Genomic DNA, 16,198 nt, shown 5'->3' with positions numbered 1-16,198 from the left:
GCAAAAATAAGTTTTTAAGATTGAAGGGAAATAACACTAGAAGGTAATCTGGATCTATAGGAAGAAATGAAGATCCCTAGAAATGGTATATATATCTAAGAAAACTATAAATGTTTATTCTTTTCTTCTTTTAGTTCTTTAAAAGTCTAAGACAGGGCTTCCCTGGTGGTGCAGTGGTTGAGAGTCTGCCTGCCGATGCAGGGGACACGGGTTCGTGCCCTGGTCCGGAAGATCCCACATGCCATGGAGCAGTTGGGCCCGTGAAACATGGCCACTTGAGCCTGCGCGTCCAGAGCCTGTGCTCCGCAACGGGAGAGGCCACAACAGTGAGAGGCCCGCGTACCACAAAAAAAAAAAAAAAAAGGGCTAAGAAAAAAGTTTAAAAGGCTCTTTGAAGAAATGTTATAACTCTGTGTTGCGGAAATTATATCATATGTAGGTGTAATATACATGACATCAACAGCATGATGGATGAGGGAATATATGGAACTATACTGTTACAAGGTTTCTATTTTAAATGTGAAACAATACAGTGTCAACTGTATTGTGATCATTTATAGATGCATTTTGTAATCCATAGGACAACTACTAAAAATATAACGCAAATAGGTATAGTCAAAAGGCAACAGAGAAAACTAAAACCTATGTGATTAACTCTGAATAAAAAGGCAAGAAAGAAGTTATAGAGGAACAACTTCAATTTTAAAAAAATAGATAAATAGAAAACAAACAGCAACAAATTGGCCCTAAGTGTACTTACATTAAATGTATATGGACTGGATTTCCCTGGTGGCGCACTGGTTAAGAATCCACCTGCCAATGCAGGGGACACAGGTTCAAGCCCAGGTCTGGGAAGATCCCACATGCCATGGAGCAACTAAGCCTGTGAGCCACAACTACTGAGCCTGTGCTCTAGAGCCCGTGAGCCACAATTGCTGAGCCCGAGAGCCACAACTACTGAAGCCTGTGCACCTAGAGCCCGTGCTCCACAACAAGAGAAGCCACCATGATGAGAAGCCCGCACACCACAACAAAGGGTAGCCCCCCGCTTGCCATAACTAGAGAAAGCCCGTGCAAGTAATGAAGACCCAATGCAGCCAAAAATAAAATAAATTTATTAAAAAAAGTATATGGACTGAATACTCATAAATGGAATAATGGATTCATAAGTAGATAGCAATTAAAAAGCAGATTGTCAGATTTGATAAAAAAGTAATACCAAACTGCTATTACAAGAGTCATTTAAAGAAAAAGAAAAAAATTGTTTGAAAGGAAAATTATGGAAAAAGTTATACCATGCAAATACTGAAATGTCAGGCAAAACAAACTGCAAGATATGAAGCATTACCAGAGATACAAAAATTTCATAAGGCTAAATAGGGTCAAGAACTAATAATGATGAATGTGTATGTGTCTAATTACAGAGTCATGGAATGCTGACAGAACAAAAAGGAAGTACAGAGAAATTCACAAACATAATTGGAGATTTTAACACACTCTATTTAGTACATGGTAAATCAACTAGACAAAAATTCAGTAAGAAAGGAGAAGATCTGAATGACACTACCAACCATCTTGACGAAACTGAAATTACAGAACGTTATATCTAACACCTGCAGAACACACATTCTTTGTTAATACAAATGAAACCTTTCACAAGACACACTTAGTCTGGGCCATAAAAAAAACCCAACAATTTAAAAAAATGTGAATTCATATAAGATATATTCTTTGATCATAATAAAATTAAATTATAAATTTATGCAAGAATATATCTAGAGAAGATCTAATATGTGGAAATAAAATCATTCACCATAAAATAACCATTTGGCCAAAAAAGAGATCACAAGGAAAATCAGAAAATGTATTTAAAGGAATGATAATGAAAATAAATGGCATCAAAAAAATTGAGTGCTGCTAATCAGTGCATTAGAGGAAAATTTATAGTTTTCAAAGGTTTTGATAGAAAGGATGAAAAGCTTAAAATGGATGGACACATTTTCTAACTTAAAGGTAAGCAAATTAAACCCAAAGAAAATAAAAGAAAAATAATAAAGAGTGAAAATCAATGAAATTGGAAACAAACAACAGAGAAAGCTAACAAAGCCAACACTGGTTCTTTTAACAGAGTTAAAGTTTTAACAGAACTGAGCAATACCTATCAAAATTTAACAAGAAAGACAGAAAACACAAACTACATATTAGAAATGAAAGATGGAATGTCATAATTTTACTGTCATCAAAAGGATAAGGGAATATCACAACCAACTTTATAAATTCAACATCTCAGATAAAGTGGATAAATTTCTAAATAGACATAAATTACCAAACTGATGAGAAAATCTGGATACCAAATATTTATGCCCCCCCCCCAAAAAATCAAACTTAGTGTCAAAGACCTCTCCACAAAGAAAATTCTAGGCCCAGATAATTTCGCTGGTGAATTCTCTCAATTAAGGGGAAAATGATACTAAACTTTTGGTTTCATATCAAACAAACTTTTAGAAAATAAAGGAGGAAGAGACACTCCCCAATTCATATGATACTCACACATGATAACAACATTATAAGGAAAAAATTATAGTCAACTTCCATAAATATTGATGTAGAAGTCTTAACAAAATATTAAAAAATCAAATCCCACACAAAAATAGTCTACTATGATGGACTAGACTTTATCCCAGGAATAATGAGTTAATTTAACATATAAACATAGATATATATCATCATACACACACACACACACACACACACACACACAAACACATGCACACACAAATGAAAGGTTGGAAGTGAGGTTGTAGTGAGAAAGAAAATGTCACCCTTTCGATACCCAGCTGTGACATTTGCAGGAAGGTAAGGCAATAGGGAGAGAAGTGCAGTGTCATGTGAAAGCTTATACAAAGTTAAAGAGGCTTCAGCATTGTTGAATGTGGATGAAAATAGACTTTTCCGGAGCCAAAGATTATAGACATAGGAGAGAGAAGGGTTGGACAAAAAATAGATGGGAAATCCCTGAAAATGTGGGCTTAAAGAAGATTCAGAGCATGGTCAGGAAAATTTTATAATGAGGAATAAGGAAAATTTAGACTATTAAAAACAGAAGTATCTAATATACCCAACAAAGATAATAGCTCTACAATATGGGCTATGTTATAGTCATTAAGGTGAACATAGTCTCAAGATCACCCAGCAACATGGAAACATGTCATGACCTAATGTTAAGAGATTAAACCAAAAAGCATGATACAAAACATTATGAATGTTAAGATGACAAATATTATAAAAACAAGTATAGAAAAACAGCCCAAAAGTGGAGTAAGAATAATGAATATAGTTGTCATTAGGTGATGGGATTATGGGTAGCTATTTTTCAATTAAATTTTCTGTCATAATATAATGTTACTTTAAAAAGTTTAGGAATACTTTTTTCTTTAATCAAGGGATATAGAATACATCACAAAGAGCAATTAAAGTTAGGTATCACTACCAGCTTGAATAGTGTTCCCTCAAAATTCATGTCTACCCCAAATCTCCGAACGTGATCTTATTTGAAAATAAGGTGTTTGCAGATGGAATTAGTTAAGATGAGAATCTACTGGAGTAGGGCAGACCCTAATCAAATGACTGGTGTCTTGTTTTAGACAAAAGTGAGGGAAGACACAGAGACCCAGGGAAGAAGACCATGGGTTGATGGAGGCAAGGACTGGAGTGATGCAGCTACAAGCCAAGGACCACCAAAGATTTCTGACAACCACCAGAAACTGGAAGAAGCAAAGAAGGATTCTTCCCTAGAGCCTTCAGAGGGAACATAGCCCTGTTCACATCCTGATATTGGATTTCTGACCACCAGAACTGAGAGAACTTCTGTTGTTTTAAGTCATCTAGTTTGTGGCAATTTGTTACAGCAGCTACAGTGAACTAACACAATATCCACTTGACCAGATGATTTTATTAAACATAAAATAATTGTTTGGTTTTGATAACACCCTCTCTTCACCTGATTTTCAGAACAAATTAAGACATAGCACATTGAGGTCAGGCAGACTTATATCAAATTGCCAGCTTTTCTGGTAAAGCTAACCTACAGGATAAGAGTGGAATCAGAGCCTACTGTGCTCATACTTCTGACCTGAATTGGAGAGATTCTTCTGTGTAGTTGTGATACAAAGGACTTCCTCTGTCTGCCTTTGTACCACCTCCCAGAGAGCAGATCTTTTCTCACATCAGTAACACAGAGGAGTCAGGAGAAGAAGAAAGAAGCTTAGCCAGTACTGTTTAGTTCCTTTTCTCTGATCTGCTCAAGCAGATTGTGGAGGAGGAATGTTCTTCCCATACTTATCCCTTCTGAAATGTGAGGTGGAACTTCTCTAACCATAGTGAAATGTAAAGACAGGCGGTCAAGTGTTCTTCCCTAATAACAATACACAGTAAACTCCTGATGAAGTCCTGAAGGATCACATCTACATCCCTTCTGTTATATCCCAAAAAATATAGGACTGTGCTGTGAACATTCAGTACACATTTGTTGAGTGATTAAAACCAAATGAATAAAATGACACTGGCCATAAATTATACAATTCAAAGATATGTAAATAAAAACTCTTGCAATTAAAGTGTTGCATAGATTCAAAAAGGCAAGTTTTTTTCACATTTTACTTTCTCTGAAATTGGATGCATCGTATGTTACAGTTTAGCAGTTTTCTTCTTTCTTAGCAGTACATAAAATAATGCTGTCTTTTTGCTATATCTTACAATTGAGTTTTAGATCCAATAAAATATATTTTTATTGGACTTAAAATTATTTCCTTATCAATTGCTGAAGAAATCATGTAACACACACACACATGCACTCTCACACACAAATATTCTTTCTCTCATAATCAGATGCAAAAACCTGAATTAGAAACACAGTTTAGCAGTAGTGCTAACCTCAGGGTCAAGGTTTTCAGAGAATGCATTTTTCTCAGCTTCTGGTTGTCTGCCATTCAGCCTTGGGAGGAATGAAGGTGCAGAATATGCCTCTAATTCTTCATGGAGGGCAGTGTCTTTGTCTTCTCCTAGCCTGTCTTTCTCCTCCCTGTGGCTGTGCTTTTTCAACATGCTCCTTGGCCGAGGTGAAGGCTTCAAGTGGTTGTCTGCTTCAAGGCTGCTGTTATTTTCTGCAGAAAAATACAATGTTTTAATGCATTAAATACAATTTAATACACTAAAAAATACATTTTTTAAATGACCATGGCTTCTCCTACACCGCAGGTGCCACCACACTTCCCTCCTGTGCCCAAGCACCTTGGCTTTCTATCCTGGAGAGTCTAGAAGAAGCCCACACCCTTCTCTACACAGAACTCCAGAAAGTATAAGTAGGCGATAGTTCATAATCAAATAATTTTTTTTAATGGCTGCCATCCTAGAAGTAACTAGTACACTTCACTTTTGTGAGTAAACTCATCAACTCTCATAGTATTAAAAAAAATTTTTTTTTAACAAAACCAAACTGCTTCAGTTTCAGCCTTTAAAAAATGAGGCAGTTCATCCATCAAAACCTTTATTGAGTATCTGCTGCCAGGCCCCATACACATCACTCACATTAATGGACTGCAGAATCAAGACACTGGCAATGGCCCTGTCCAAGGATTTTAGAGGTTGGGAAAGAAGACGATTCTAAACAAATAAAATTATAAGACAAAGGTAAGTGCTGTTACAAGTATAAAGATGATGTCAGTACAGGGAGTAGAAAAGCCAAATGTCCCTGGAAGGAGGAACAGACAACTGGATAACTTGTGAGCTGCTGTTCTCTGAGTCCATAAAACCTCTCCAGCAGTTATTAAAATTTCTCAGTTACTATTTCATCACTTCTAAGTTTAAAATAACAATCTAATGCTGGTATACTTCCAGCCCTCAAAACATGATAAGAAACATTTTCCATGAACTTTTCCCTAAATTTTACCATCTCTCCATTGTTCTACCAATGTATTCTTCTGATGAAACTTCAAAACTGAACTAATTAATACCTTTATCCTTTTTATCTATAAGTCGAGTTATAAATCCTGCTAGAAGATTCTACAACCATAGGTAATTGGAACCACTATAAATGTTTCATTACCAATTTTAGGTATGTCCTAAACTCTGGTCAAATGTCCAATCCAAAATCCAAGAGTCATCTTAGATTCCTCCCTCAAAATCCAAAGAATCACAATACCCTACCCATTCTACTTGCTAAATTTCTCTCTCATTTATCCCACTTTCTACAACCCCACTCTCAGTTCCTCATCCATTTTTGCCTAGATTACTGCCTCAGTGATATTTATAAAACACAAGTCAGATCACATCACTCCTCTCCACAAAATTTTTCAATGGCTCCCCATCAGCCAGTCTTACAGAATAAAAAGCTCATTGCCTCTGAACAATATAAAATGTTTCATGGTTTTGTCTCTGGCTACCTGTGCTGCCTCATCACTGACACACCCACTTAGTAATCTGTCCTGAAATGCTGGGCTCACTGTCCTTCTGCAGCTGTGCCACATGCCTCCTGCCACCAGAGCTTGCCACCCAAGCTCTCCCTCTGCCTAGGATGTCCACTTCCTGTTTCTCCTCCTGAAAAATGCTTGCCTGTCTTTGGAATCTCAGTTTAAGCAGAATATTGTATAATGCCTGGTTTTGAGTCATTTTTTTTATTGTGGTAATAACACTTAATAGGAGATCCACCCTCTTAACAAATTTTCAAGTGCATATTACAGTATTATTAACTAAAGGCACAATGCCAAAAGGCAGAGCTCTAAAACTTATTCATCTTGCATAACTGAAACTTTACATCTGTTGACTAGCAACTCCCATTTCTCTCTCCCTCCAGCCCCTCATAACCACCATTCTACCCACTCTCTGTATGGGGTTGCCTATTTCAGATATTTCATATTTGAATCTTGTTCTGACACTTATTAGCATTGTAAACTTACACGAATCAGATAACCGTCACACACCCCAGTTTTCCTATAGGTAGAATTAGCTAAGATTTGCTAAAGTTCTCATGGGACTTGAGTAAGATAATACATACAAAGCACACAACACAGTGCCTGACACATGGGAAGTGCTCAATGAATATCAATGATTGTATAGACATTTCCTGTTCTGGTTTCTCCACCACTCCTGTTTTCTTTTTGGGTATCCTCTCCTCCTTTCTATCAATGTGATTCTGTGGGTTAATAAATATCTCCTCCATACCTCAGTGAGAATGATGGGCATGTGATGTAGCCCTCTCCTTCCTGTGCAGCTTATCACAGAAACTTCATTTCCCCTGACCACAGCAGGCAGTCAGGAGGTCAGGATTTTTCTACTTGGAGTTGGTGGATATGCCTTTAAGGCCATGGAGCTGGAAGGATGTGATTTAGAGACTACTAGTGGCATTCTCTGCTGCCAAGTGAAGGGCTGTCTGAGACAAAGAAACCAAATGACAGAAAAATGGACCAAGGGATGGAATTAATGGGGCAGTGACAGTGCAGGAGGAGAGAATGAGAGGGTCAGGGAGGGAGGACAAAAATAAAAAGAGAGAATCCTGATGATATAGAAATACCGATTCTCTACACTTAATCACACCTAAAGCAAGGACTTCTGACATCCATGCTCAACACAGGGATAAACTCTTTCCACTGATGTTTGAATTGGGTCATTTGCATCTGAGAGTCCTGACTACAGGTATTATTATTTGTCAGTTATAGCTACTGACACCAGCTCCTCTAGGAAGCCTTCCCTGATGCCCTCAGGTAAATTTAGATGCCCACTTTCCTGTGTTCTTATGATACATTTTATACACCTTCCCACCAAATTGTAAAGTCTTTGCTATGGTCTGAATGTTTGTGTCTCCACCCAATTCTTATGTTGAAATCTTAACCCCAAAAGTGACGTATTAGGAGGTGAGGCCTTTGGAAGGTGATTAAGTCATGAGGGTAAAATCTTCATGAATGGGATTAATGCCCTTACAATAATGCTCTACAAAGTTCCTTTGCCCTTTGCACCACATAAAGATACAATGAGAAGCCTGCAACCCAGAAGAGGGCTCTATCCAACCATGTGAGCCCTGTGATTTCAGACTTCCAGCCTCCAGAACTAAGAAATAGGTTTCTGTTGGTGATAATATACCCAGTCTGTGGTATTCAGTTACAGCAGCCCGAACGGACTAAGACAGTATTGGAGGATTGGTACTAGGTCTTTGTAATGCCACAGTGATAGCTACTATCACAGTGCTTGTAACAGTGAAACATATCGTACCCACAATAAATATGTGGGATAAATAAAATGATCTGCTTATGAACAAATGCTGAATAATAAAATGAATAGTAAAAGCATTTATAGAGTACGTAATTTATGCCAAGATTGCTCTAAGCACTTCAAATACATGAACTCAATTTAATTGCCTCAAACCCCTAGTGGTGGTTCAAATATTGTCTCCATTTTACAGGTAAATAAAATGAGGAACAAAGAGGTCATGTGCCCATACTCATACTCTAGTTTGTGGGATTAAAGCAGGAGCACCCAGACTCCAATGCTAATGTAGTCAAGGTTCTCCTGCTTTAAAGTTAAAATAAAAACAGCATAACCTGTAAAAATTACTTTCTACAATCACTACCAATGTGACCACTACCTGATAAAAGTGAGTTTGATTATTGTACTAGTTACAGCAGACAAGCAAGAACAAAGGAAACTTTCAGGTTCTAATATTTTTATAAAGCATTAAGTGATACTCAGCAATATCTCACCACATTAAAAATATTAAGTTCTAAACTCTGTAAGAAAAAAAAGTCTAAAAATTTAGAGAAGGATAAAGCTAAGCTCATTAACCACTTTCCTTCTTTAATGAATGAATTATTCATTTAAACATTCAAATACTTAATGAATTCTACATGCCAGGCACTAACCAGCAGCCTCAAGTTTTTTCTTCAACTTGAATAACCTAGGAATAATGATTTTAATATATTATATACCAAAATTCCACTTCCAGAAGCATCAAGTTTTCAGAAAGAAAAAAAAATACATCTATACATTATCAAAATGTTTTATTTTACAATCAAATGTAAATGATTACTTGTTTTGGTAATTTTTTTAACCTACATATACTGAATTGCAAATGGTTAATGATTGTTTAAAACTACAGTATTGCATATTTAGAATCCTGAGCTATCTTGTGGTCAAAATACAGTATTTCTCTAGTTATTTTAATTTGTCACAGGTTTTAAAAAAGATATTAAATGGGTGGATTATTGCTGATTATCTACCATAAAGTTCTAATTATATACTTCTATCTATATCAGACTAATTTTAGCTTCTATAATACGCTCACATTTTCTTATTAACTTAATGAAAAGCTTTTTAGAATCAGGACAAATAGGATAAACGTAATCCATAAAAATAGGTTTTTAAACTCAACTAAGACTAGGAAACACTGCATATTCTTTCCTGAAGATTCACCGTGCATATGTCTTTATTAACAGTTCCAAGAAGTTCATAAAGAAATTGGTTTAAAATTCCTATAACTCTGTTTTCCCCTCAATACCAATGAACAAACTGTGGAACATACTTTGGGAAATGGTGATGTAATGGATTATTCACTCTTTGATTACATTTCCCTTCTCTCCATTTTTGATTTTACTCAGTACACTGGGAAGGTACATTTTAGCAAGTTAATTGTGTTTCATTAGGCTTTGTGCTTACACTTTTGTAGAAGTTTATAGTTTGAGACATACTTCAGTAGATTCTTAAAACAATTCTGTAGGAAAGGAGAGCAGGTTTCCTCCCCCTCCTCATGAAGACAGTGAGGCTTACCCTACGGCTGAGGTCACACATAATTAACTTGCAGTAGCTTTTCCCCTAGTATCCCTGCTTGCTTGTATCTTCTCCTCATTTGAAAGTGGATGGAATTGTGGGGGTGGAAAAAGGAGTGTCTGAAATATAGCTTTGCCTAAGGTTACCAGTGCTATTATGTAAAGTATGAAATACTTACCAGTACCATATTTAATGATGATATGAAGGAAAGAGGTTTTTGTGAAGGTTAGCATCAACTACTATTTTTTCTATAGAACATAAAAAGACTGGAAGACTCCAAATCCTTAAACTTCTATGCCCTTGTTTCTGCGTGACAGCCCAGGGGATGTCACAGCAGTTGGTGCCTGCTTCACTCCATCTCTGCTGCACTATGCACAGAGCTCAGTAGAACTGTGAAGAAACTACTGTAATCACACCAGGAACATCCCCACAGAAAATTGAGTTTTAGTGGATTTTCCTGAGGAACAGAGAAACCAAATGGAGATTCTCTTTTCTTAAGGAAAATCTGGAGGCTTAAACAATGACAACAACAACACCTACCCCCACCACCCCCTTCAAATATACAAATGCCAAACAAATATTCTGGCAAATGGCTGTATGGAAATGATTATTGTTTTAAGGACTAGCCTCAATGCTGCTATAACCCTGATGTCTGGAGTGTGAAATGGATTAGAAAGGATTCCATTGTAGTTCCACTGCTAAAAACAAAATTGGAGCTCACAGGCCTAAGCAAGGTTGGACCCAGGAGCTTTGGAGCCACAGCTGTGGATGACTGAAGGTACTTTGGCCAGCTATCAGGCACTAGCAGAGATATAAAACTGAACGTACAACTGGACATCAGAATTATGGTTTTTTTCTATGGTTCTATTATTTTTATTTATATCTGTAAAATTGAAAGGTTAAGTCTGATTTTTTTTTCTTAAATATCTACTAGCCACCATATGCAGTGGTTAAGAATCCGCCTGCCAATGTGGGGGACACGGGTTCGATCCCTGGTCTGGGAAGATCCCACATGCCACGGAGCAACTAAGCCCATGCACCACAACTACTGAGCCTGTGCTCTAAAGCCCGTGAGCCACAGCTACTGAACCCATGCAGCACAACTACTGAAGCCCGCACGCCTAGAGCCCATGCTCCAAAACAAGAGAAGCCACTGCAATGAGAAGCCTGTGCACTGCAACGAAGAGTAGCCCCTGCTCTCCACAACTAGAGAAAGCCTGTGATAGGCAATGAAGACCCAACCCAGCCAAATATAAATAATAAATAAATAAATAATTTAAAAAATCTATTAGCTACCATATAAAGTATTTTGTGATTATCTTAAAATAAATTTTCAAGAAATGCAATTACAGTAACCTAACAAATTACCTGAAGATGCGCTTTTGATTGGAAGAATTCTAGGTTTCGTTTCCATTTTAATTTTCTCTTTTTCAACTTCCTGTTGTTTATTTTGAGATTCAGATAAGGGATTTACAATCATGCCTTTACCACCATCAGGTGCCATCTCATCATTTTTGATAGAGACTACTGGCTCATCTTTCCTCACATCATTGATTGATTTCTTGGTTTTCAAAAAAGACAGTTTTGGAGAATTCTTTTCTTCATCACCTGATATATGAAACTCATTAATCTTTTTCTTAACTGAATTTTCATCTACTGAGGTGTCAGAAAAATCACCTAAGGAAACTGAAAAATAGAAGAGAAAAAATATTTTCAATAGTGTATTTTAAAGTTTTAAAGATTACATCAATCAAAAAGATTACCTTAAAGACTGGAAATGAATTTACAACTGTGAATAGATTTGCAGCCCTAAAAAACAGCGAACTTTGGCAGGTTTTATTGGCATTAGTAAAATAAAAATTTCAGTTTCATTAATTTATTCAAAACATACTTATCGAGTATGAATAGTTTGTCAAGCCAAGCACTGTGCTTGCTCTGAGAAAACTCCTTCAAAATTTCTTCAAAGTAATAATCAGCCAGGGACATTTAAATTAGATTTTGGACTGTAAAGCTTTTCTTTTGTTTTTCAAAAACTTCATAAAATCAACAATATTTGTAAATGGAAGAATTTTCTAATAATGTTTTTTCATAAAAATTTTGGAAATGCAATTCCATCCATATCACAGTATTAGATTTTACTATGAGAAGAATAATAAAGAATGCTTAACCGAACTATAAAGCAATGATTTAACTATTGTTCTGATTACTTTTACAGAGAACATTGAGAGTTATTCACTGAAAGTATAAAACACTGAATTTCAAGTTTAGAATTTTGTATGTTTATCCTGAAATGTAAAATATTAATATTTTACATAATCAAAAGAAACCAAATTAACCATACAGTAGTGATATACTGGGTTTTTTAAACTGATTCCCTGTCATAGCCAAAAAACCCTTGATTTATAAAAAGCATTATAAAAGTGATCCTAATGTGCACAAAGTTTAGTTCTATGGGCCCTAGTTATTACCTCATAGGGTTGACCTTAAAGATGAACTCGTTATCTACAATATGGTTTACCACAAACAAGCAAATCTGCTGTCAGTTTAATTTTATTTTCATACACACGTTCAGAAAAAAACCAAGGACAATCATACAACTTCTTTAAAATTAAGAGTGGCTTTTTATTCATTAAAATGTTGGATATCTAAAACCTGTGAATTCATAGGTATTATTTTAACATAGTGATTTTTTTGCAGGGTTGGGCTAAACCTAACTAAAGAAGCAAAAATAAGAGAAGTGGTTTACTTTCCCATGTTCTCACATACCAATCTCATCACTGTCAAAGTCATCTGAGTATTCAGAACTTCTTTGTCTGGCTGAGCGAGCTGTAATTGCTTTTATTAGTTCATCCTGAAATGAGATAATTGAAATCAATTTCTACCCAAATGTGGAGGTCTCATATATTGAATTAATTCTTTAAACAAATAATGCTTGATTAATAACTGCCTTAAAACTTAGGTTTCATTCATTTAACAGATATTCACTGAAAGCCTACCTTATGCCATGCACCCAACCCTTAAGACTCAATGCAGAACAACACAGACAATTCCTTTCCTCGTGGAGCTTTGGGTTAAATTAAAGAAGACAGACAACACCAAGCAAATGAATTGAAGGACTCAACTTAGGGTTCATTATAAATTGGCATTATGGAAGAAACTGGTATTCTTTATGATCTTTTGTTTCAGCATATTGCTGTTAACAGATGTAATCAATACTGCAAATTTAGAGGCTGAGTTCAAAATTGTAGTGACTGGACAGAGAAAGCCTAAATGTTATAATGTTACACCAGGGGGGAAAAAAACATTTTTTATATGAAAATGGCAATTAGAAGCTGCTATTCAACTTTTAAAAGCTAATTTAACTTTTAATATACTAAGAACCTAGTATTGAGTTTAGTTTGGTAGTCTTAAAGCCACACAGAAGAGTTGGTAATACTGGAGCCCAAATACAATCATCTGAAAAATTTCAAAAGAAACATAGATTTACTCCAGCTTTACATAGGACTGTTGTATTGAATAGAAGCACTTTCAAGTCCAATATTCCCAATACAGTGTTTACCTTTTAAAATTATTCAAAATAAAAATACTTTACCTGGAAAGTAGTTCTTTTGGTGACTTTTGGACTCTTTGTATATGCCAAAGTTGTGCTAAAAACTTCATCAGACATAGTGTTTATTTTAATTCTCTAATTTTATAAAATGGCTAACAAATGATAGGGATAATTCAACCTCTGATGGTGGCTGAAATATATAAAAAACAAATCAGACTTTTTTGCATGCTTGAGAATTTCCATTACTACACTTAGTACTCCCTCCCTGCCCCCAAAGCCAAACAAAAACCAGAAAAGCATCATATGAACATTGAGCTATATCTTCACTTTTAAGTAGCAGAGTAATAAACAGAGTTTTTGTAAAGAAAAGCAAATTCTACTATCAAACTTGTTTTCAGAAAAATAAAATTCAAACTGAAGTTATCCAAAAATATTTCTACAATTACGTTATTATCCTAAATAAGTTTTACAATTATTGCACTCATTTAAATAATGAGTGCAATAGGTTGTTACCAATTAAAATAGAAACTTTTTCACCTCTCTTCCATTCAAAAAGTATAATATAGCCTACAAAACAGCCATACTTATTTAAAAGGCTACCAAGAAGACGATTGTCAGCATAAAGTACAGCAACGTTCCCCAACCTTTCTGGCACCAGAGATCAGTTTCGTGGAAGACAATTCTTCCACAGATGGTGGGTGGGGGGAATTGTTCGGGCGGTAATGCAAGCAATGGGGAGCGATGGGGGGCGGCAGATGAAGCTTCGCTCACTTGCCCGCCGTTCACCCACTGCTGTGCGGTCCGGTTCCTGGTTCCTAACAGGGGTCTGCGGCCTGGGGTTGGGGACCCCTGAAGTACAGAAGTCCCCTACATACCAATGAGTTCCATTCCGAGATTGTGTCTGTTAAGTCCAATTTGTTCGTAAGTCCAACAAATTTAGCCTAAGTACCCAACGGTAGTACAGTACAAAAACTAGCATATAGGCGCCGGCATCAGGTGAACAGGCAAGAAGAGTTACTGACTGGAGGAGGGAGAGGAGGTGGGAGATGGCAGAGTTGAAGGATTGTCAGCAATAGGAGACGGAGGGCAAGCTGCAATTTCACTCATGCCTGACGCTGATGGCACATATTCTGCGTCCTGGCTGCATTCAATTCTATCTACCCTCTTGCTTCCGGGCATCCTGGGCTTGAAATAAAGATACTGAACTACTGTGCCCTATACAGTACTGTACAGTAAAGTACACAAAAGTACAACCACTTGTAGAGGACGCACACACGTGACAGTGTACACCATACACGTGAACTAACGTACGTGATTGGACGTGAGAACGCAGGTTCGCATCTTTTAAAGCTCGCAACTTGAAGGTTCATAGGTAGGGGAATTAGTGTACATAACTAAGAACATCACCATTTTTAAAAAAAAGTTTACATACAGTTCTGGGAAAGAAAAAGATCATAAATAGTGATATTTTTCCAGCCACTCTTCCCTCTCACAAGTGTTGAAATACTATTAGATAAAACAAAAAGAAGGGCTTCCCTGGTGGCGCAGTGGTTGAGAGTCCGCCTGCCGATGCAGGGGACACGGGTTCGTGCCCCGGTCCGGAAAGATCCCACATGCCACGGAGCAGCTGGGCCCGTGAGCCATGGCCGCTGAGCCTGCGCGTCCGGAGCCTGTGCTCCGCAACGGGAGAGGCCACAACAGTGAGAGGCCCGCGTACCGAGAAAAAAAAAAGAAGCTTCTGCGATGGATTGCATTAAAATCTCTGTTAAATGGTCCTGTGGACGTTTCCAGTGTTCCAGGCGGAGGCTGCTCACCCTCCCCGCGCCCTCAGCAGCGCGGGGCGGGGGACTGCTCCGGCCCGGCCAGGTGGCGCCCTGTCCCTGCCCGCTCTGCCCCGTGTCGCCGACCAAGCACCCGCCACTAGCAAGGTCGGTGCACAGCCGAGCGCCGCCTCCGCCCCGATTCTCCACAACCCCCAAGTCCCGCGGTCTGTACTCACTCTGCATTCCTGCGGATGTCTCCCCGCGACCGGAGGAACCAGCTGTTGGCCCCTCTCCTGGGCCTGCGCCTGGCTACTCTCTGATGCCAACTCTGCAGCGAGCGAGGAGGCGGTACTAAGAACGCAGGTGGGAAGCGGTTGCTAGGAAACAGCGTCTCCGGGAGGAAGTGACATACCGCACCTCAGGTCTCTCGGGTACCTAACACCGCCCTACAGCCCGCCGTGTCACTGGTGCGACCGCCCAGACGAAGGAAATGACATCAGCCCTGTGGGTCTGGGGAGAAGGGTGCTTTATAGGCCGCCTGTGCTTCAGTCATTACCTAGGAGACAGGACCTGTCCAGCTCCCACCTGCGAGCTGAGAGCTGGCGCTTGTCAGTGGCGTTAGGATCTTCAGCCGCACAAAGCACATCCATCGTTCGTTTTGCCACAGTTGTTACAGACATGAAGTTCTGTGACTCGTAGTAGTGTACTAACGGACTAGTGCACTGACAGATGGGACAGAATAGCAAGACAGAGATGTCTGCAGGCTCAGGAGTCAAACTGCGCGTTTGAATCCTGGTGCACCTCCCTCTGTCCGTGTGACATCGTGCAAGTTAACGTCTGTACACCCCAGTGTCCTCTTCTGTAAAATAAATAAATATAATATTAATAGCCACCTTAATAGCGTTGCTGTCAGTACTGAATGAAATCATGCAGATGGAATACTTGGAAGAGTGCCTGGGATTGCATTCTGTCAATGTTAGATACTCTCTTTGTGCAACTCAGCCACAAAGGGCCTGGATAGAAATCATCCCTTGTCGACACAGCTGAAAACCCATTCCGAGTGTTTCTTTAA

The 16,198-nt window shown here is 38.0% G+C and overlaps 1 protein-coding gene across 1 annotated transcript in view; it reads right to left on the bottom strand.

Moving 5' to 3' along the window:
- Positions 1–13,480, bottom strand: part of LOC136123375 (microtubule-associated protein 9-like) — a 30,498-nt gene extending 17,018 nt beyond the window's left edge. Inside the window, exons 1-4 of the mRNA XM_065877537.1 lie at positions 13,406–13,480; positions 12,580–12,664; positions 11,182–11,499; positions 4,933–5,162 (exon numbers count right to left, since the gene is read on the bottom strand). Of these exons, the coding sequence (XP_065733609.1) occupies positions 4,933–5,162; positions 11,182–11,499; positions 12,580–12,664; positions 13,406–13,480 (708 nt within the window). The remainder of the gene's footprint in view (positions 1–4,932; positions 5,163–11,181; positions 11,500–12,579; positions 12,665–13,405) is intronic.
- Positions 13,481–16,198: the final 2,718 nt, after the last annotated feature.

Source organism: Phocoena phocoena, chromosome 5 (genome assembly GCF_963924675.1).
Source record: "Phocoena phocoena chromosome 5, mPhoPho1.1, whole genome shotgun sequence".
NCBI classification, from domain to species: domain Eukaryota; kingdom Metazoa; phylum Chordata; class Mammalia; order Artiodactyla; family Phocoenidae; genus Phocoena; species Phocoena phocoena.
The sequence above is the reverse complement of the archived record's forward strand: the minus strand, read 5'-3'. Positions and strand labels throughout refer to the sequence as shown.